A 19715-nucleotide genomic window follows, 5' to 3' on the forward strand; every position below is an offset into this window, starting at 1 on the left:
CATTATAAATAAAATTTAATTATAAAATATTTTCTTGTACTTTTTGTTACTTTAAAATATTTTTCTTATAATCAATGCATATATTATAGCTCCAAGATAAGTTATTAAGAAAATTACTCATTTGCCCTTTTTTGTTTAAATTTTTTGGGGACGGAAGAGTTTTTAGATATTATAAAATTAGTAAGAAATAAGTGATATATATTAGTTCCACTAGAAAAAAAAAATTAACAACCTCCTTAATAATAAAAGTAACAAAATAATGAAATGCAAAAGAGAGAAATTACATGTTCATTCATCTTTTAGATTCTTTTCTTCTCAACTTTCTATTTAAACCCTTTTAAATTCTTTTCTTCTCAACTTTTTATTTAAATTTTTTTACATTCTTTACTTCTCAACTTTCTATTTAAACTCTTTCAAATTCTTTTCTTCAAACTCTTTTAGATTCTTTACTTCTCAACTTTCTATTTAAACTCTCTTACATCCTTTACTTCTCAACTTTCTATTTAAACTTTCTATTACATTCATTATTCAATTTATAATTTTCATACCTTAAATCCTAAAATTTAAGTCAAGTCTCTTCCCCTTTCTCATCTCTTCGTACGCAACGCAATCTTTTTAGGCCTCCTCTCTTTGCAAGTAAGTAAAATATCAGTTCATTGCATCATCTCACTGTTTGTTTTCATACTTTGCTTTCTCCAAATTGCCCTTGCCTTTTCCTCTCAATCTCAATTTTTAGTTTTTTCTTTTGATTATAGACTCTATTTTCTTTACCTTGGTTTGTAAATTTTATCGGATGTACTGCATAATCATGGGCGACCCAATTAAGGCCCATGAGGGGTAGCCATTAATTTTTCTTTTAAATGTACCTCAAGCCCTTTTTAAAAGAATTAAATAAAAAAAATTTAGACACATTTTTCATATAACAAAAGACATATTGTTCAATGGTAAGAGTTTATTTGATGGTTTTAAAGTCCTGATTCAAATCCCAATCGCCACATTAGTTTGTTTTTTTAATATTTTATGAAAACTACTCGGAAAAATGATACTTTCATGCCTTTGAAATAAATAATTTGTTACTATTATTATTTAGAATTTAAAAGAAAGTAATGAAATTTGAGTTTATGAGACTTAAAATGTATGGTGTGAACATTTAAAAAAAGCCCAAATTAAATAAAAGTTTTGAATTAAGCCCCCCTAATTGAAGTGTTTGGGTCCGCCACTATGCATAATTGATCATCGTCATTTTTTTTCAATAATTTCATAAAACATGCATAATTAAATTAAATTATATATTAGCATAATTAATTAATTAACTGATGCTGTTTAGATTCTGAGCTTGATTATATATCAATGCATCATATTTTTATTAAGATTATAAATTTAACTATATCGTCAGGGTCCGAATGATTTTTATTTTAAATTATTTTTAATGAATTTATTCATGTTCGGTTGGATAATATTTAAAGTAATAACAAATATAAGTTTTAATGGAGTGAAATTGTTAGGGTATGGTAACTAAATTTTCTTTCTTATTGTTTAACGATAAAAAGTGAATTCAATGTGAAGTGGTTTGATACTGTAAATGCATTGCAGGTAAATTGAAATTTTTTTTAGGATGGGAGAAAGAGTGATTGATGGCGATTGGAAGCCTACTTCTCCATCTATTGGGGAGCGTACTGTGGTTTTACTTGGCCGTACTGGCAATGGCAAAAGTGCGACGGGCAATAGTATTCTCGGAAGAAAAGCCTTCAAGGCGAGTGCTGGCTCGTCTGGTGTTACTATAACTTGTGAAATGAAGACAACCGTGCTCAAAGATGGCCAAGTTGTTAATGTCATTGATACCCCCGGTAATTTACTAATGTTGGTGTCTAGATATTCCATTTCCATGCTTGTTGATGTTGTGGTGGCAAGTAGATTGATGTTATGAGCCATTGCAGGGCTTTTTGATTCTTCCGCTGGCTCTGAGTTTGTCGGCAAGGAAATTGTCAAATGTATTGGTTTGGCCAAGGGTGGGATCCATGCAGTCCTTGTAGTTTTCTCTGCTCGAAACCGTTTTTCTCAAGAGGAAGAAGCTGCAGTACACCGTTTGCCGACCTTGTTCGGGAAAAAAATTTTTGACTATATGATTGTTGTTTTCACTGGAGGGGATTATCTTGAAGATAATGAGAAAACATTAGAAGATTATTTGGGTCATGAGTGTCCAAAGCCTTTAAAGGTTCGTTTCTGAACTGCAACAGTGTTCGATAATTTCATTAGTCATTTTGATCAAGTTGTCTTTGGTTGGTTCTTTTGTGAAGTTTTAGACTCCTTTACGGTTGGACCATTGGAAGTTTAATATGAATATATGCATGCTGAAAATACTTGATAGGTGTATAGTAGTCCAGCCGTCTTAAAATTCCATTTTCAATAGGGCTTCATTTCCTGAATGGTTTTCTTCTGCCATGCGGGATATGCCGGAGAGGTGATTGGTTGGTAATTTTCTGCTGGCATTACTTAATTTTAGTTATATTTTAATGCCTCTGAATGAGATGTCATTCATTCATTTGCTAAGCATTTATGCTTTTCTTATTTGTATTCTTTGATTTCCTCTGCTATTTAATCTTGGTTCTTATTCTATTAACGTGTGTTCATTTGTTTGTTTCTTAAAATATGTTCTTTTGTTGGGAGAACCTGTGCCTCTCGGTTCGAGCGGAGACTTCTAGTCTGGGTTGTGGTATGGGCTTAAAAGTGTTTCCCACAGTTGGGGCTCTTTCCAGGATACCTCGTGGTCAAAAAAAAAAAAAATGTACCTCTTTTTTTTTTACGTGAGGTCCATTTTATTCGGCGTTGTTTGAATAAAATATCAAGACTAACTTTACAAGATTTAAAATTCTCTTACAAATTCCTGTGGATTCTAGCCTCAGAATTGTTGAATAAAATTTCAATGTGAGATCTTTTTTCAGTTTCAACATGCAAATCTCTTATTTTCAGAATGTACTTGATGAATTTGGTTTCTAAAATTTTTTAACTTGAGAAAGATTTATATCAAGTTCTTCTATTTTACTGCATACTTGATTTAACCTATGAGTGGGAAGAAAAATAACAAAAAAGAAAATAAAGACCCCTTCAAGTTCTAGCTCTGCAATTAACAAAATCGGGTTATTTTAAGGGAACTTTGTTTTACTTATTGTACCAATTTTTGTAGTTTGAAGGAATCAATTGTAGATGCCACAATTAGGTCAACTATGTAGATGCCACAGAAAATGTGATCTTGCATTTTGGCAGTTTTGAGCTTTGATCACAATAATACAGCCTTTCATGCTTTGTTCTATAATGTAAGAATTTGCCGAGTGAAGAGGCAGCTACTGCTTTGTAGCCACTAATTTTGATTGAGTCAATACTTTTCACGGGAATATATGCAGATGATTATTATTATTATTATTATTATTATTTTGTTATATGGAATGCTGATCACCTTTTAAGGTCTTTAAATTTGATGGACGTAAGAGGTTATGTAAGTGGTCAAACCATAAGGAGAATGGAATTGATTATTAAATAGTTTCTGAGGAGGCCTGATATTAAGTGCTTACGATCACAATAAAAACAAATTTTGTCAGCTTAATATCCTCAAACTTTTAGAGACTACAAGTGTTTGATTGGTTCATCAATGCTTACGAAATGAGCTAATATTTGCTTTATTCCTGATCATTTTTCCATTATTTTAGGAAATCCTTCAACTATGTGATAATAGGTGCGTGCTTTTTGATAACAAGACCAAGGATGAGGCCAAGAGAACTGAGCAGGTTGGGAAGCTTCTTTCTCTGGTTAACTCTGTGATCGTGCAGAATGGTGGGCAGCCATATACGGACGAGCTCCTTGCTGAGTTGAAGGTGACTTCATTACTGTCGCGATTGACTTCTGTGCTGCTTCTTTCTGAATATGTCATGACAATATCTCTTTTTCTTTTTTTTTCTATTCAGAGAGGGGCTACTGAACTCCGTGATCAACAAGCTGAGGTTGATTCTCTCAAGGAATATTCAAAACAAGAAATTTCAAAGCTAATGGGCCAGATGCAGGAATCATATGAAGATCAAATCAAACGAATTACTGAGATGGTAGTTTTTATACTCCTTGTTTTGGCATCAAAATATGACATGCATATGTGTTCATCTCTCAGATCGGGTAATCATTTCTAAAACTGTGTAATTAAAAAAATGCCTACAAAGCGTGCAGGTACCTGTAATGATATTCTAAATTGTTAGATTTGGAGGTGATAAAGACTGCCGCTCTGTCCTTACCCCTAGATTGCTGGAGATTGCCATCTGAAAAGAGGCTTTATCTTGCTAGTTGATGTGGACCTATCTGTTATTATCTGTTCACTGATTGCGTTTTGAAGGCTGTAACGTGCTGTTCTTAACTTGAACATTGTTTGACCGTCCTGCTCTGTTTTGTTTGTTGATGAAATTAAGTGGGTTATTCTATGATAGTAGCTATAGGCGGTTTACTTATCATGACTTGCACTTAGGAATGGATTCTGCACTTGTTTAGTCATCAATCATGAGAACATTTCTTGTAAAACTGTGGATAATGTTTTCTTGCCTGAATCTGTGGGAACAATTTAGATTATGACATATTCTAATTTTGTTAAAAACAAAATAGCCACATTCAAAATAAGTTTTCATGAAAATATAGTTAGGCACGTGGAACCTAATCAAATGGCTGCATAGTTTCGATTTTCCTTTCCACAGTTTTAATTTATAGCAAGGCAATACAATGATTCGGAATTAAGCCTGTTCCTATTCAACAAGAATCTGAATTTGCTGTAACATTCTGTGTAATGACTATATGTCTGAGGTGCTAATAAGTTTTAGTCTTCACATTCTTGGAGTATGGCAAAATTAAAAAGTTAGTAGATTCTTTAATACTTTATGTTTTGAATTTATGTGTTGATTTTTTTAAGCTTTTGTTTCTACCATTTATCAATGATTGAGAGTTTGGAATTGATTGAAGTAAGAATGTTTCGCCGAGTATGGTGAACTTAGCAACTCCCTTTGCAATTGGATTAAACTAAATTAATACTCAAGAATTTGCTTCTCTGAAGTTGGAGTTTTATAATACCAATACCTTTTTTTTTTTTTTTTATTTGTATTATGATGCTACTCTAGGGCTTAGTAGTATGTTTTCTGACTGATATTGATGCTTTTTTGATAGGTTGAGTCTGAGCTCAAAGAGACAACAACTAGGCTCGAACAGCAATTGGCAGAGGAGCAAGCAGCTCGGTTAAGGGCAGAAGAGGTTGCACAATTAGCTCAAATGAAGTCGATGAAATTCAAGCTGGGAGTGCTGAGAAGGAGACTGCGGAGCGCCCTAAGAAACCTTATAATGGGGATTGTGCCAGTTTTTGACCTAGTCACCTGCAGGCACAATGTGCCATCGGCGTGAAAATCACCTAAAGTATATTTTCTTATTGTGCCATTCTTTGACCTAGTCACCTGCAGGCACAATGGAAAAACCGTATTGACATCAAATGAAGTTTCTTTTATGGAGCCGTCTAGAATCTTTTCTTACACGGTGGATTCAAAGAGATCTGATTCCTTTTCTCCTCATTGAGCTCTAAACGAACGCTATATTGTTTCCACATTTGTAGCAGATACAACCCAAAATGTGCCCTTCTAATAATCATGACTTTCCCAAAAATTCAAACGGACTAACAGAGCAAACCTAACATCCAAGAGACTTGCAATAAAACCACCAAGCCTATGACCCTTCTTTGATTCACACCATACTTCAACTAGCTCATGGTCTAGGTTTATCAAGTACAATATTTATTTATGCATATATGACACAATCTATATTTACCTTATACATAATGCAAATCCTTCGACATCATACAGCCTCAGTTTTGTAAGTTTTATAGATGTAAGTTTCAGCATAATAACTGGTCTCCCAAAGAGAAGATGCCAATGATAAGTCAGCGTAAGTAATTAGATTACACATAAACTCATCCAGTTTCATATATTGCTGATTCAAAAATAGGTATCAAGTAGCACACACATTCAGTAGATAATGATAGTCTGATCGTAGATCTCGTACTGAGATGCCACAAGCTTGATCTCCAGCATCTAGCTTACCAGCAAAGGGGAGAAAACATTGATGCACGCGCAACACGATAAAGTTTATGCAATGTATTGTTGCAAAACAATGGTGTATTGCTCAAATTCAATTATTTTTTGTATGCATAATGAAATTAATTAATTACCTTCTTGGACCTGATCCTCGTGATGCCTCACTCAAGCCTGTTCTCCAGTTGCTTAAGCTCCTTTACAGTTAAAGAACTCAGAGAATCACGCATCAAATGCCTATATGAAGAGTCAAGAGTGAGATAACCAATTGAAAATTCAATTGAAATTGTATATTTTGGCATAATTAATTAACTATGCTTAATATGAAAATGATTGTTGATGAAATAATTGAAAATACTTGTTAGAATTCTGTAACATTTGAATTTGCTACTGCAGCTTCACTGATTCCTGCTGATAGTACCGTTTTCATGGGTCACATGTAATGGGAAAAGTTAATTTTTTGTTAGGAACTTTATATTTCAATGCTAGCTATTTGGTAACAAATGGTAATTAGTTGGTTTTTTTTTTCTTTTTTTTTTCACCTTTTCATAATAATATATGTTCCTAGCAAAGCCTGAATTTATAGTTTAAATTAATGAATTACTTACCTGAGCATTGATCTCAGTAGCAGTGCCAGAATTTATTAATTCTGTAGCTTAAATTGCGTACATTTATGCACACACACACTAAGAACAGCAAGTTATATTCATCAAATTCATCTCAAAATAACTAACTGACCAGATAGCTCAGCTTCTTTTCTTTCCAACTGAATTTCTGCACTTGGTAGATTCTCAGCAAGTTTACCAATAACCTTCAGGAACACCAAATAATCCGGGTCTTTATTATCCACATCAAAACCAAATATGGCTTATTACTGCAGTACTTCTAAAAACAATAAGAAGATAAAGAAAACTAAGGTATTCTTCTAATTGCTGTGCTTTTACTTAACTTTGAAATTTAGCAGCTTAAGTGTACAGTAAAAGCCACATCACTTCAACTCCAAAAGTGCCCTAAGTTTTTTTTTAAAATAAAAAGAATTATTATAACATATGCACTTTAATTTTCCTCATTAAGTGTATTATTTAATTTTTCTCTTTCGATATTATTTTTAAATTTGTCATGACATAAAATTGAGACAATTCAAACACGATTCAATGGCCATGTAGTTGGATTTTATTTCAACACGGGTCCGGCATTAGCTTAATTAGTAGTAATCTTTAAAAAAAAAATTAATTTCTATAAATGGAAAGGAGGGAACTAATTTCCAAAAGAGGAAAGAGAGAGGGGCACGCGAGAGAGAAGGAGAGAGAGAGAAATTGACCCGTTTAGCCCGACCCGACCCACGAGACCGACCCGGATCCGACTCTCGTTTACAGCCACCGTTTCGGTCAAGCTTGGTACTGATCTGAAGCTTGAGTGACGTCGGTCATATCCCCCTGTCATCGTCGCTGGAAAACAGCCAGAACGCCGGTGATCGAAACTTGAAAGACCGCGGCTCAACCCATTTTCGTCGCCGTCAATCTCGCCAGAATTAGGTTGCACCACCGGTTGCGTTCGATTCTTCACATCACCAGCTTTTATTTCCGGCCAACGTTGCTGCCCGAAACTTCCGTTTTGGCCGTGAACGACCGCTAGAAAGCTCACAGCTTTGGGAGCACGATCCGCCACCATTGCCGTGCGCGTAAGGTCACCGCCGTCACCGTTGGCTGAATTCCAGTCACCGTTGACCGGTGGGGGCATTTCGGTAATTTAATAAGACTTTAGGGGGAATTTGTAATTTGTGGAATCGGTGGATAATTTGGTAATTTTAGATTAGGGCAGTGAAGTAATTTGAGAGTTCCGAGGGTAATTCGATAATTTAAATTATTAACGGCATTATGGTAATTTCGCAATTTGAGGATAATTTCGTAAATTTAAAACTTGTGATTAATTTTGTTATCCGAATTGAGGACAATTTGGTAATTTAAGATGTTAAGGATGATTCGATAAATTATGATTTCGATGGTAATTCGGTAAATTTCGGTGTCAGGGGCATTTTGGTAATTTTTGGACATAAGGGTAATTTTGAAATTTTATGCATCCAGGAGTTTGGTTTTGAGCTTTATTTCATACTGTTAGTCGTACTTCATGATACAAATAATAATTATGTTGTTTATTTAATTAGGAGGACCCGCGAGCGAGAATCAATCTGCGGACGTTTATGGTACCGAGTTTGGATATTATCACTGTGAGTGGAATATACAAAATTTATTTTCATATTATATTCTAATTTTACCATATAGTACAACATATTTTGATAATAAGTATTTGATACTTCGATTTAATGATTTTCTAGAAAATTAAATTTTATTCTACATGCTGATATTTATTATTATTGAAAATGAGTTTGATTAATGATTTTATTATCATTTTTTAGAAAATGCATGATATTAGAATTGAGTGGATTTGAGATATATTGAATAAAAAGGAAATGAGATTTCAAATGTGATTATATGTTTATGTACATGTGTATAAAATGTTGTTTGGAAAATCATTGGACAGTACCCTTCCCCTTCAGATACAGAGATACATATAATATGAGATGAATACAATGATATAGATGATATGAGATGAGAGGTCTTTGAGGCTCGTCTGAACACACATAGAGGCTTTGGGCTGTGTGTTTGGGCGCTTTTGCCTGTTGGGGGCTTATGTATGCAGTATGATGATTACAGAGATACATATGTTGAGATATATGAGATATGAGATGGCATTTTCCAGTCTATCTGTTGTAGCTTTGGGGCATGATGGTTACTTGATTGCCTGTCCGTTGAGGTCTGGATATGATGAGATTATTCCCCTGGTTACTTGTTTAGTGATAGTTTTTGGTATTAAGTATTTGATATTATAAGTGCTATGATTTCATTGATTATATGCAGATTTATGCAATATTGTTATTTCAGTGCATGATTTGAATTAAATAAGTTTATGTAAGTTCTTATGATATTTTGATGAAATTAATTTGGAAAAGATTAAATCATTTTAAATAAATTTATTTTTTCAAAAACTATTATTCACTCACTGAGCTTACTGAGTTTTATACTCACTTTATTTTATTATATTCCCTCTCCCCCCACAAGAGATTTGCAGGTACATCAGTGACCCAGTAACGATAGTTAGATTGAAATTATGGCCACGTGATGGTGTTAGGAATCATAAATGTTTTGTTGGGACATTTTGAATTGGATAGTTTATTACTTATTTGTGATTAAGGATAAACTATTGTATTCTTAACATTATATGTTTGAAGGATACTGGTATTTAAATTGAGCAAGTTGGTTGTGGAGGTTGATTAAATATTGTATTATTTTTTGGGAGTGTTAATTGTATAAATTGTAGATTTGGGGATGTCATAATTATATAGGAGACTTTGTCGTATTTTTGGTAGAATTCTTAGATATCAGAATTATTATTAATTTGATCAATCGATATTAAATAGACTCGGCCTGAGAATTCGAGGCGGATCGTTTCAATTACCTTTAAAAATGGTGCCTTCAAGGCTACCTTTTCTAGAACAAGGCTTGGGAACACGTTGAGATGGAACATATTCAACAATAGCCTTAAACTGAGCCCCTAATCGAGAATCCAATAACACATAGAATTAACCAAACAGAAAGTGCCATTTTCATTTGAAACAACATAAACACATTCATACCAAATTAAGATTGATAAGTAAAAGCAAAAGGGTAAGCAAAATTACCATTTTCATTAACAAACACATGTCCATTCAACAACTCAGCAAACTCAAACACATCCTAAATTTCCGGGCGAATGCGGAACCAATTGTAACCGTCGTTGAAGTGATCGTGGAAAAGGGCTAAAAGGTCATTTTGAGAGAGGGAAAGAGGCAAATGACAAATCACTACTTTGGTTCTCTGCAATGGCTCCGTCATTTCATTGCATTCAATTTGTTCCGACTGTATTGAATTCGAAAAATTGAAAAAGAGTTTTGATTACTTTGTACCCTAATTTTCAATTTGGGTTGAGAATGAAATTGGAATATTGTTTATTGGAAAGTTTTAGACACACATAACCGTTGTGTTTTCCTCTGGAGAGGCCTTTGAGCACTAACAAGATTCATTTTTCGTTGCCTGGGGCAAAGGGCAATTGACATTCCTCATTTCCCTTCGTATTTACTTATGGGGAGTTTAGGCCATCTCCAATGTGACACCAAAACTAACAACAAATCACCTTTTACATTATTTTTTGTATAAAATGCTTCTCCAATGTAACACCAAAACCAACACCAAAATGATGTTTGAATAGTATTGCACGAAATATGGTGCAATTCTATTCATTTGGTGCTAGGGAAAAAAGTCCAAATTATCTTTATTACTTTTTCTTATTTACATATATGTCCTATTTTATATAATATTTTAATTTATTTTTATTATTTTAATTTTATTTTTAATTTTTGAATATTATACTAATATTTTAAATAAAAAATATTCAACACAAAAATTAATAATGAAAATATAATGCCAATAACATTAATTACTAGATTACATATTACAAAGTTAAAAATACAAAATTAAATTAACACAAATTAAAAATGCTACTACTACTAGCATAAATTAGAACAATTACTTAATAATATGGGAGATCATTATTAGATCTTCCAATATCATCAAAATATTGGCCAATATTATTGGAAGTATTTTGAGATGCTTGGCCTTGCGGAGACTTTTTTTGCAAAATCTTAATTTGTTCATTTTGAAAATATTAACGTGAGCTCGAATCACTTATCGAATTTAAATCTTGAAGTAAAATTTTGTTTTCTTCACGATATGTGACCATCTCCAATTTTTTTTTCTCATTTTGGGCTCGTATAATTTGAATTTGATAATTTTGTTGCCTATCTTCATTGCCTTTTTTGAGAATTTCATAATGTCATCGATGGTCTTCTTTAATAGTATCAATAACTAGTGAATTTTGATCTTCGACTTTCCTTTTTCCTTTTGCCTTCAGAATGTCTCGAAGTTTATTCAATCGTATTACTAACGCCGTGCAAGGTCATGACAACTATTTTATGTAGCGAAGGGATGTCGTTGGCAGACTTGGGTTATCTAGTCTTCAAAATATCACTGCCGTATTTAGAATGTTGGCATATGACATGCTAGCAGATGCTTTTGATGAGTATATTAAAATTGGAGAGTCTACAACAATTGAAAGTTTGAAGAGGTTCTGTCGTGTAATTGTGGAAGTTTTTGCAGAGCAATATCTTAGATCACCTAACGCTAATGAGGTCGCTAGGCTACTCCATGTTGGTAAAGAACGTGGTTTTCCAGGAATGTTAGGCAGCCTAAATTGCATGCACTGGAAGTGGAAAAATTGTCCAACAGCTTGGGCCGGACAATATGATAGTCGTAGTGGAACCCCAACTATTATTTTGGAGGCTGTAGCTGATTATGATATTTGGATATGGCATGCACATTTTGGTTTGTCTGGTTCAAATAATGATATTAATGTGTTGGAGGCATCCTATCTTTTTGCCAACCTCGCTTCAGGTATTGCTCTTCCTGCTCATTATGTTATTAAAGGGAACAAATATAATATGAGTTATTATTTAGCTGATGATTTCTACCCAAAATGGTCTACTCTTGTACAAACTATCCATGATCCACGTGGTCATAAAAAAATTATTTGCCATGAAACAAGAACCATGTCAGAAAAGATGTATAACGTGCCTTTGGAAGCCCTCAATCACGTTTGGCAATTGTTGGTGGACCATCACGCTTTTTGGAACAAACTGTGTTACTTGAATTAATGATTGCTTGCATTATTATGCACAATATGATAATCGAAGATGAACGTAATATTAAAGCAACAATTAATGATTGGATGCAAGCACCAATACCAACAGTTGATATGAGGGCAGATGAGAATACTAGATTTCAAGAATTTATTGCTCGACACAAAAAAAATCAAGGATAAAGAGGCTCACATTGCACTCCGAAATGCACTAATTAATCATTTATGGGATGAATTTAATAATTCGAATAACTAGAGTATTATTATTGTTATTTTATTTTTCTATATTAATGTAATGTTTAATTTTCATAATACACTAATTTAGTTAATTAAAGGCAAATTTAATAATTTTCTATATTTTTTTTTGTTAATCGATATAAAATTACTTAGTACTTAATTATCTATATTAATAGTAATATTTATTGTGTTAATTGAATTAATTCTTGATAATTAAAAGAAGAAAAAGAAGAATATTCTTTTTGGTATAAAATTTGGTGCAAATGGGTTGGAGATGAAATAATAATTTGGTGAGAAAAAAGCACATTTTTGGTGTTACATCAAAATGGTGTTAAAGCATTGGAGATGCCTTTAGGGGCCTTGACGTATAAAATGACCAAAAAGCCCCTATGTAGTATGAATATGCTGATTTAATAAAGAAAGATTATCAATAATATTAATAATGGGAAATTGTTAGCTCTCCTTTATTCAAATCAATATATATTAATTGCTTTAGTATTGCTTTTATAATGCACAATAATTTTTTATTAGTATAATTTTATAGTATAATTTTTATTTTAAATAAATTTTTATTCATAATTATTATAAATTAAATGAATTTTTTATATTATAAAACTAGTAATAAATAAGTGATATATATTAGTTCTAATAGAAAAAAATTAACAACTTCCTTAATAATAAAAGTGACGAAATAATGAAAGGCAAAAGAGGGAAATTGTATGTTCATTCCTCTTTTAGATTCTTTTCTTCTCAACTTTCTATTTAAACTCTTTTATATTCTTTACTTCTCAACTTTCTATTTAAACTATCTTATATTCTTTTCTTCAAACTCTTTTAGATTCTTTTCTACATTCCAACTTTCTATTGAAACTCTCTTACATCTTTTATTTCTTAACTTTCTATTTAAACTCTCTTACATCCTTTACTTCTTAACTTTCTATTACATTCATTACTCAATTTATAAATTTCATACCTTAAATCCTACAATTTAAATCAAGTCTCTTATCCTTTCTCATCTCTTCATACGCAATGCAATCTTTTTAGTTCTCCTCTCTTTGCAAGTAAGTAAAATCTTAGTTCATCGCATCATCTCACAGTTTGTTTTCATAGTTTTCTTTCTCCAAATTGCCCTCGCATTTTCCTCTCAATCTCAATTTCTGGTTTTTTTGTTTGTTGTAGACTCGATTTTCTTTACCTCGGTTTGTAAATTTTATCGGATGTAATGCATAATCATGGGCGACCCAATTAAGGCTCAAGAGGGGCTTCAGCCCCTTTTGGGCCATTAATTTTTCTTTTAAATGTACCACACGCCCCTTCTAAAAGAATTAAATAAAAAAATTTGGACACATATTTTATGTAACAAAAGACTTATAGTTCAATAATAAGAGTACTATTTGATGGTTTTAAAGTCCTGGTTTAAATCCCAGTAGCCACATTATTTTGTTTCTTTTTATAAATAGTTTTTGAAAATTACTTAGACAAATGATACGTTCATGCATTTAAAATAAAAAGTTTATTACTATTATTATTTAAAATTTAAAAGAAAATAATAAAATTTGAGTTTATGAGATTTAAAATGTATTCGTGTGAACATTAAAAAAAACCCCAAATTAAATAAAATGTTTTGAACTAATCTCCCTAATTTAAGTGTCTGGGTCCGCCACTATGCATAATTAATCGTCGTCGTTTTTCTTTTCAATAATTTCGTGAAACAAGCATAATTAAATTAAATTATACATATGCATAATTAATTAATTAACTGATGTTGTTTAGATTCCGTGCTTGATTATATAGCAATTCATCATATTTTATTATGATTATAAATTTAACTATATGGTCGGGGTCTGAATGATTTTTATTTTTAATATATTTTTATGAATTTATTCATGTTCGGTTGGATAATATTTAAAGTAATAACAAATATAAGTTTTAATGGAGTGAAAGTGGTTTGATGTTGTAAATGCATTGCAGGTAAATTAAATTTTTTTTTAGGATGGGAGAAAGAGTGGTTGATGGCGATTGGAAGCCTACTTCTCCATCTAATGGGGAGCGCACTGTGGTTTTACTTGGCCGTACTGGCAATGGCAAAAGTGCGACGGGCAATAGTATTCTCGGAAGAACAGCCTTCAAGGCGAGTGCTGGCTCGTCTGGTGTTACTAAAACTTGTGAAATGAAGACAACCGTGCTCAAAGATGGCCAAGTTGTTAATGTCATTGATACCCCCGGTAATTTGCTAATGTTGGTTCCTAGATATTCCATTCCATGCTTGTTGATGTTGTGATGGTAAGTAGATTGATGTTACGAGCCATTGCAGGACTTTTTGATTTGTCTGCTGGCTCTGAGTTTGTCGGCAAGGAAATTGTCAAATGTCTCAGTATGGCCAAGGATGGCATCCATGCATTCCTTGTAGTTTTCTCCGTTACAAACCGTTTTTCTCAAGAGGAAGAAACTGCAGTACACCGTTTGCCGAACTTGTTCGGGAAAATTTTTTTTGACTATATGATTGTTGTTTTCACTGGAGGGGATGAACTTGAAGATAATGACGAAACGTTAGAAGATTATTTGGGTCATGAGTGTCCAAAGCCTTTAAAGGTTTGTTTCTAAACTCTTTATAGTGTTCGATAATTTCATCAGTCATTTTGATCAAGTTGTCTTTGGCTGGTTCTTTTGTGAAGTTTTAGACTCCTTTACGGTTGGACTATTGGAAGGTTAATATGAATAAATGCATGCTGAAAATACTAGATAGGTTTATAGTAGGCCAGCCGTCTTAAAGTTCCATTTTCAATGGTGCTTCATTTCCTGAATGGTTTTCTTCTGCCATGCGGGATTGGCCGGAGAGGTGGTTGGTAATTTTCTGCTGGCGTTACTTAATTTTACTTATACGTTATTGTCTTCGAATGAGATATCATTCATTCATTCGCTAAACATTTTTGCTTTTCGTATTTGTATTCTTTGATTTCCTCTGCTATTTAATCTTGGTTCTTATTCTATTAAGGTGTGTTCATTTGTTTGTTTCTTAAAATATGTACCTCTTTGATTTATACGCTCAAAATTTACGTATTTTTAAGATTTTAAAAGTGGCCCAAAGAGAATGTGACTTGCTATACAGGTCCATTTTATTCGGCGTTGTTTGAACAAAATATGAAGACTAACTTTACAAGATTTAAAATTCTCTTAAAAGTTCCTGTGGATTCTCGGCTCAGAATTGGTGTCTAAAATTTCAATGTGAGATCTTTTTTCATTTTCAACATGCAAATCTCTTATTTTCAGAATTTACTTGATGATTTTGGTTCCTAAAATTTTTTAACTTGAGAAAGATTTATATCAAGTTCTTCTATTTTACTGCATACTTGATTCAACCTATGAGGAGTGGGAAGAAAAATAACAAAAATGAAAATAAAGACCCCTTCAAGTTGTAGCTTTGCAATTAACAAAATCGGGTTATTTTACAGTTAAAGGGAACTTCGTTTTACTTATTGTACTTATTATTATTATTATTATTCCTACTACTACTACTTATGTTATATGGAATGCTGATCACCTTTTAAGACTTTTAAATTTGATGGACGTAAGAGGTTATGTAAGTGGTCAAACCATAAGGAGAATGGAATTGATTATTGAATAGTTTTTGAGGATGCCTGATATTAAGTACTAACGATCACAATAAAAACAAATTTTGTCAGCTTAATATCCTCAAACTTTTAGAGACTACAAGTGTTTGATTGGTTCATCAATGCTTACCGAAAGGAGCTAACATTTGCTTTATTCCTGATAATTTTCCCATTATTTTAGGAAATCCTTCAACTATGTGATAATAGGTGCGTGCTTTTTGATAACAAGACCAAGGATGAGGCCAAGAGAACCGAGCAGGTTCGGCAGCTTCTTTCTCTGGTTAACTCTGTGATCGTGCAGAATGGTGGGCAGCCATATACGGACGAGTTGAAGGTGACTTCATTACTATCGGGATAGACTTCTGTGCTGCTTCTTTCTGAATATGTCATGACAATATCTCTTTTTCTTTTTTTCTACTCAGAGAGGGGCTACTGAACTCCGTGATAAAAAAGCTGAGGTTGATTCTCTCAAGGAATATTCAAAACGAGAAATTTCAAAGCTGATGGGCCAGATGCAGGAATCATATGAAGATCGAATCAAACGAATGGCTGAGATGGTATTTTTTATGCTCCATGTTTTGGCATCAAAATATGACATGCATATGTGTTCATCTATCAAATCGGGTAATCATTTCTCAAACTGTGTAATTAAAAAATGCCTATAAAGCGTGCAGGTACCTGTAACGATATTCTAAATTGTTAGACTTGGAGGTGGTAAAGACTGCCGCTCTGTCCATACCCCTAGATTGTTGGAGATTGCCATATGAAAAGAGGCCTTATCTTGCTAGTTGATGTGGACAAATCTGTTATTATTTGTTCACTCATTATGTTTTGAAGGCCGTAACATGCTGTTCTTACCTTGAAGATTGTTTGACGGTCCTGCTCTGTTTTTTGTTGATGAAATTAAGTAGGTTATTCTATGGTAGTAGCTGTAGGTGGTTTACTAATCATGACTTACACTAAGGTGGATTCTGCACTTGTTTAGTCATCAATCATGAGAACATTTCTTGTAATACTGTGGGAACAATTGAAATGTTACGAGCAGGCTATGTCATATTTTAATTTTGTTAAAAATAGAATAGCCACATTCACAATAAGTTTTTATGAAAATATAGTTACGCACGTGAAACCTAATCAAATGGCTGCGTAGTTTTGATTTTCCTTTCCACAGTTTTAATTTATTGCAAGGCAATAGAATGATTCGGCATTAAGCCAGATCCTATTCAACAATAATCTGGATTTCCTGTAACATTCTGTGTAATGATTATATGTCTGAGGTGCTTATAAGTTTTATTCTCGACAATCCTGGAGTATGGCAAAATGAAAAAGTTAGCAGATTCTTTAACACTTTATATTTTGGATTTATGTGTTTATTTTTTTAAGCTTTTGTTTCTACCATTTATCAATGATTGAGAGTGGAATTGATTGGTCATAAAGAGTTGCCGAGTATGGTGAACTTAGCAACCCGCTTTGCAATTGAATTAAACTAAATTGATACTTAAGAATTTTCTTCTCTTAAGTTGGAGTTCTATATTACCAATACCCAATTTTTTTGTATTGTGCTGCTACTCTAGGGCCTAGTGGCATGTTTTCTGACTAATATTGATGCTTTTTTGATAGGTTGAGTCTGGGCTCAAAGAGACAACAACTAGGCTCGAACAGCAATTGGCAAAGGAGCAAGCTGCTCGATTAAGGGCAGAAGAGGTAGCACAATTAGCTGAAATGAAGTTAAAAGACGAAATTCAATCTCGAAATATTGAGAAGGAGACTGCGGAACTCCCTAAGCCATCTGAAAATCCTCCGCGGGAGCCCCCTAGGCCACCTGAAAGTCCTCCGCCGAAGCCCTCTAGCACATCTGATGGGTGGTGTGCCATTATGTAAATGTTCGCAGTCCAGACGCTTATATCTTCTGCTATGTAAATGTTCACAGTCCAATCTCGAGTGCGGTCTTAGGATAGTACTATATGAAAAAGCGGTATTGACATGAAATGAAGTTTCATTTATGGAGGCGTCTAGAATCTTTTCTTACACGGTGGATCCGAAGAGATCTAATTCCTTTTCTCCTCATTGAGCTCTTAACGAACGCTATATTGTTTTCACATTTGTAGCAGATACTACCCAAAATGTGCCCTTCTAACAATCATGACTTTCCCAAAAATTCAAACCGACTAACAGAGTAATCCTAATATCCGAAAGACTTGCAATAAAACCACCAAGCCTATGACCCTTCTCTGATACACACCATAGTTCAACTAGCTCATAATGCAAATCCTTCGACATCACACAGCCTCAGTTTTGAAAGTTTTATAGATATTAAGTTTCAGCATAATAACTGGTCTCCCAAAGAGAAGATGCCAATGATAAGTCAGCGTAAGTAATTAGGTTACACATAAACTCATCCAGTTTCATATATTTCTGGTTTCAAAAATAGGTATCAAGTAGCACACACATTCAGTGGATAATGTAGTCTTATCATAGATCCCGCACTGAGATGCCACAAGCTTGATCTCCAGCATCTAGCTTATCTGCAAATGGGAGAAAACATTAATGCACGCGCAACACGAGTGTGTAGAAATGAAATGCGATGGGAGAATTAATTACCTGAGATGGAGTATCTTCTTGTCCGGGTGAGAGTAAGCAGTGCCACCACCCTTGATGATAGGAGGACTGAAGAAAATCCGAGAAGCTAATGCATGAATTGCATTCAGCTCTTGCCCAGTCACCATGTTTGCTTGTTCTCCATTTATGCTATCTGAGTTTCAGAAACAATGTAATTTTAATAACGTGCTGAAATTTTGGAAGAGGGCGAGAAAAAATGCATTATACATACCATGGACTGATTTGCATACCTTTGATCGGAGACACACGCTTTCATTTGCCAGCTCAACCTCCTATGAAAATGAAAATATTAAAGATTTCCATAAAACCTTGGAAGAAAACGAAAAAATGGCTAAACAGGATTTAATGAATTTTAATTATTACCCATTTCTGCAAGAACTCAATTGCAGGTAGCAGCATTTCATGCTGTTGCACAGACTGACATAAATTGCAACAAATTATTTTCAAAATGACATAAGTTACATATACTGAACGTATATCGATAAAGTTTTTGCAATGTATTATTGTAAAACAATTGTGTATTTCTCAAATTCAATTATTTGTTTCGGTCGATTTCGTGCATGCATAATGCAATTAATTAATTACCTTCCGGGACCTGATCCTAGTGATGCGCCACTCAAGCCTGTTCTCCAGTTGCTTAAGCTCCTTTACAGTTAAAGAACTCAGAGAATCACTCATCAGATGCCTATATGAAGAGTCAAAAGTGAGATAACCAATCGAAAATTCAATTGAAATTGTATATTTTGGCAAAATTAATTAACTATGCTTAATATGAAAATAGTTGTTGATGAAATAATTGAAAATACCTGTTAGAATTCAGTGACATTTGAATTTGCTGCCGCAGCTTTGCTGACTCCTGCTGATAGTACTGTTTCCATGGGTCGCATGTAATGGGAGAAGTTAAATTTTTATTGGGAACTTTATATTTCAATGCTAGCCATGTGGTAATAAATGATAATAACCTGTTTTTTTTTTTTCACCTTTTCATAATAATATATATTCCTAGCAACGCCTGAATTTATAGCTTAAATTAGTGAATTACTTACCCGAGCATTGATCTCAGTAACAGTGCCAGAATTTATTTATTTTACAGCTCAAACTACATACATTTATACACACACAAAGACACACACTATGAACAGCAGGTTCTATTCATCAAATTCATCTAAAAATAACTAACTTACCGGATAGCTCAACTTCTTTTCTTCCTACTGAATGATCAATTATCAGAGTTATATTAATCAAGTCCCTTTTAAAAATGATACATCGCACCCCAAAACTTCTCGATAAAAAGTGACTCTTCTCAAAAGAAAAAAAATTTCAAAATTAAATTGTTTACTCTAAAAAGGGAAAATTT

General features: G+C 33.3%; 2 protein-coding genes and 1 pseudogene across 2 annotated transcripts; all 3 read left to right on the top strand.

Moving 5' to 3' along the window:
* The first annotated feature begins 1615 nt into the window (after positions 1-1615).
* Positions 1616-5421, top strand: LOC18047231 (immune-associated nucleotide-binding protein 9). Its single transcript, XM_006441500.1, has 5 exons — positions 1616-1847; positions 1938-2215; positions 3705-3869; positions 3960-4094; positions 5191-5421. The coding sequence occupies exons 1-5, from the start codon at positions 1616-1618 to the stop codon at positions 5419-5421; spliced, it is 1041 nt and encodes a 346-aa protein (XP_006441563.1).
* A 3426-nt stretch (positions 5422-8847) lies between these two features.
* LOC112099652 lies at positions 8848-12074 on the top strand (annotated as a pseudogene).
* Positions 12075-14114: 2040 nt separating this feature from the next.
* LOC18047232 (immune-associated nucleotide-binding protein 9) lies at positions 14115-17655 on the top strand. The gene is made up of 5 exons (XM_006441501.2): positions 14115-14353; positions 14443-14720; positions 15921-16073; positions 16162-16296; positions 17360-17655. The coding sequence occupies exons 1-5, from the start codon at positions 14122-14124 to the stop codon at positions 17618-17620; spliced, it is 1059 nt and encodes a 352-aa protein (XP_006441564.1). The 5' UTR covers positions 14115-14121; the 3' UTR covers positions 17621-17655.
* The last annotated feature ends 2060 nt before the right edge of the window (positions 17656-19715 follow it).

The sequence above is a fragment of the Citrus clementina genome, unplaced genomic scaffold (assembly GCF_000493195.1).
Source record: "Citrus clementina cultivar Clemenules unplaced genomic scaffold, Citrus_clementina_v1.0 scaffold_3, whole genome shotgun sequence".
NCBI classification, from domain to species: domain Eukaryota; kingdom Viridiplantae; phylum Streptophyta; class Magnoliopsida; order Sapindales; family Rutaceae; genus Citrus; species Citrus x clementina.

Excerpts from the sequence above, each read along its gene's own strand:
- LOC18047231 (XM_006441500.1), top strand. The coding sequence starts at position 1,616 with ATGGGAGAAAGAGTGATTGATGGCGATTGGAAGCCTACTTCTCCATCT. Across the intron at positions 2,216-3,704 it reads AGTGTCCAAAGCCTTTAAAG|GAAATCCTTCAACTATGTGA; the intron begins GTTCGTTTCTGA and ends CCATTATTTTAG. Across the intron at positions 4,095-5,190 it reads TCAAACGAATTACTGAGATG|GTTGAGTCTGAGCTCAAAGA; the intron begins GTAGTTTTTATA and ends CTTTTTTGATAG.
- LOC18047232 (XM_006441501.2), top strand. The coding sequence starts at position 14,122 with ATGGGAGAAAGAGTGGTTGATGGCGATTGGAAGCCTACTTCTCCATCT. Across the intron at positions 14,721-15,920 it reads AGTGTCCAAAGCCTTTAAAG|GAAATCCTTCAACTATGTGA; the intron begins GTTTGTTTCTAA and ends CCATTATTTTAG. Across the intron at positions 16,297-17,359 it reads TCAAACGAATGGCTGAGATG|GTTGAGTCTGGGCTCAAAGA; the intron begins GTATTTTTTATG and ends CTTTTTTGATAG.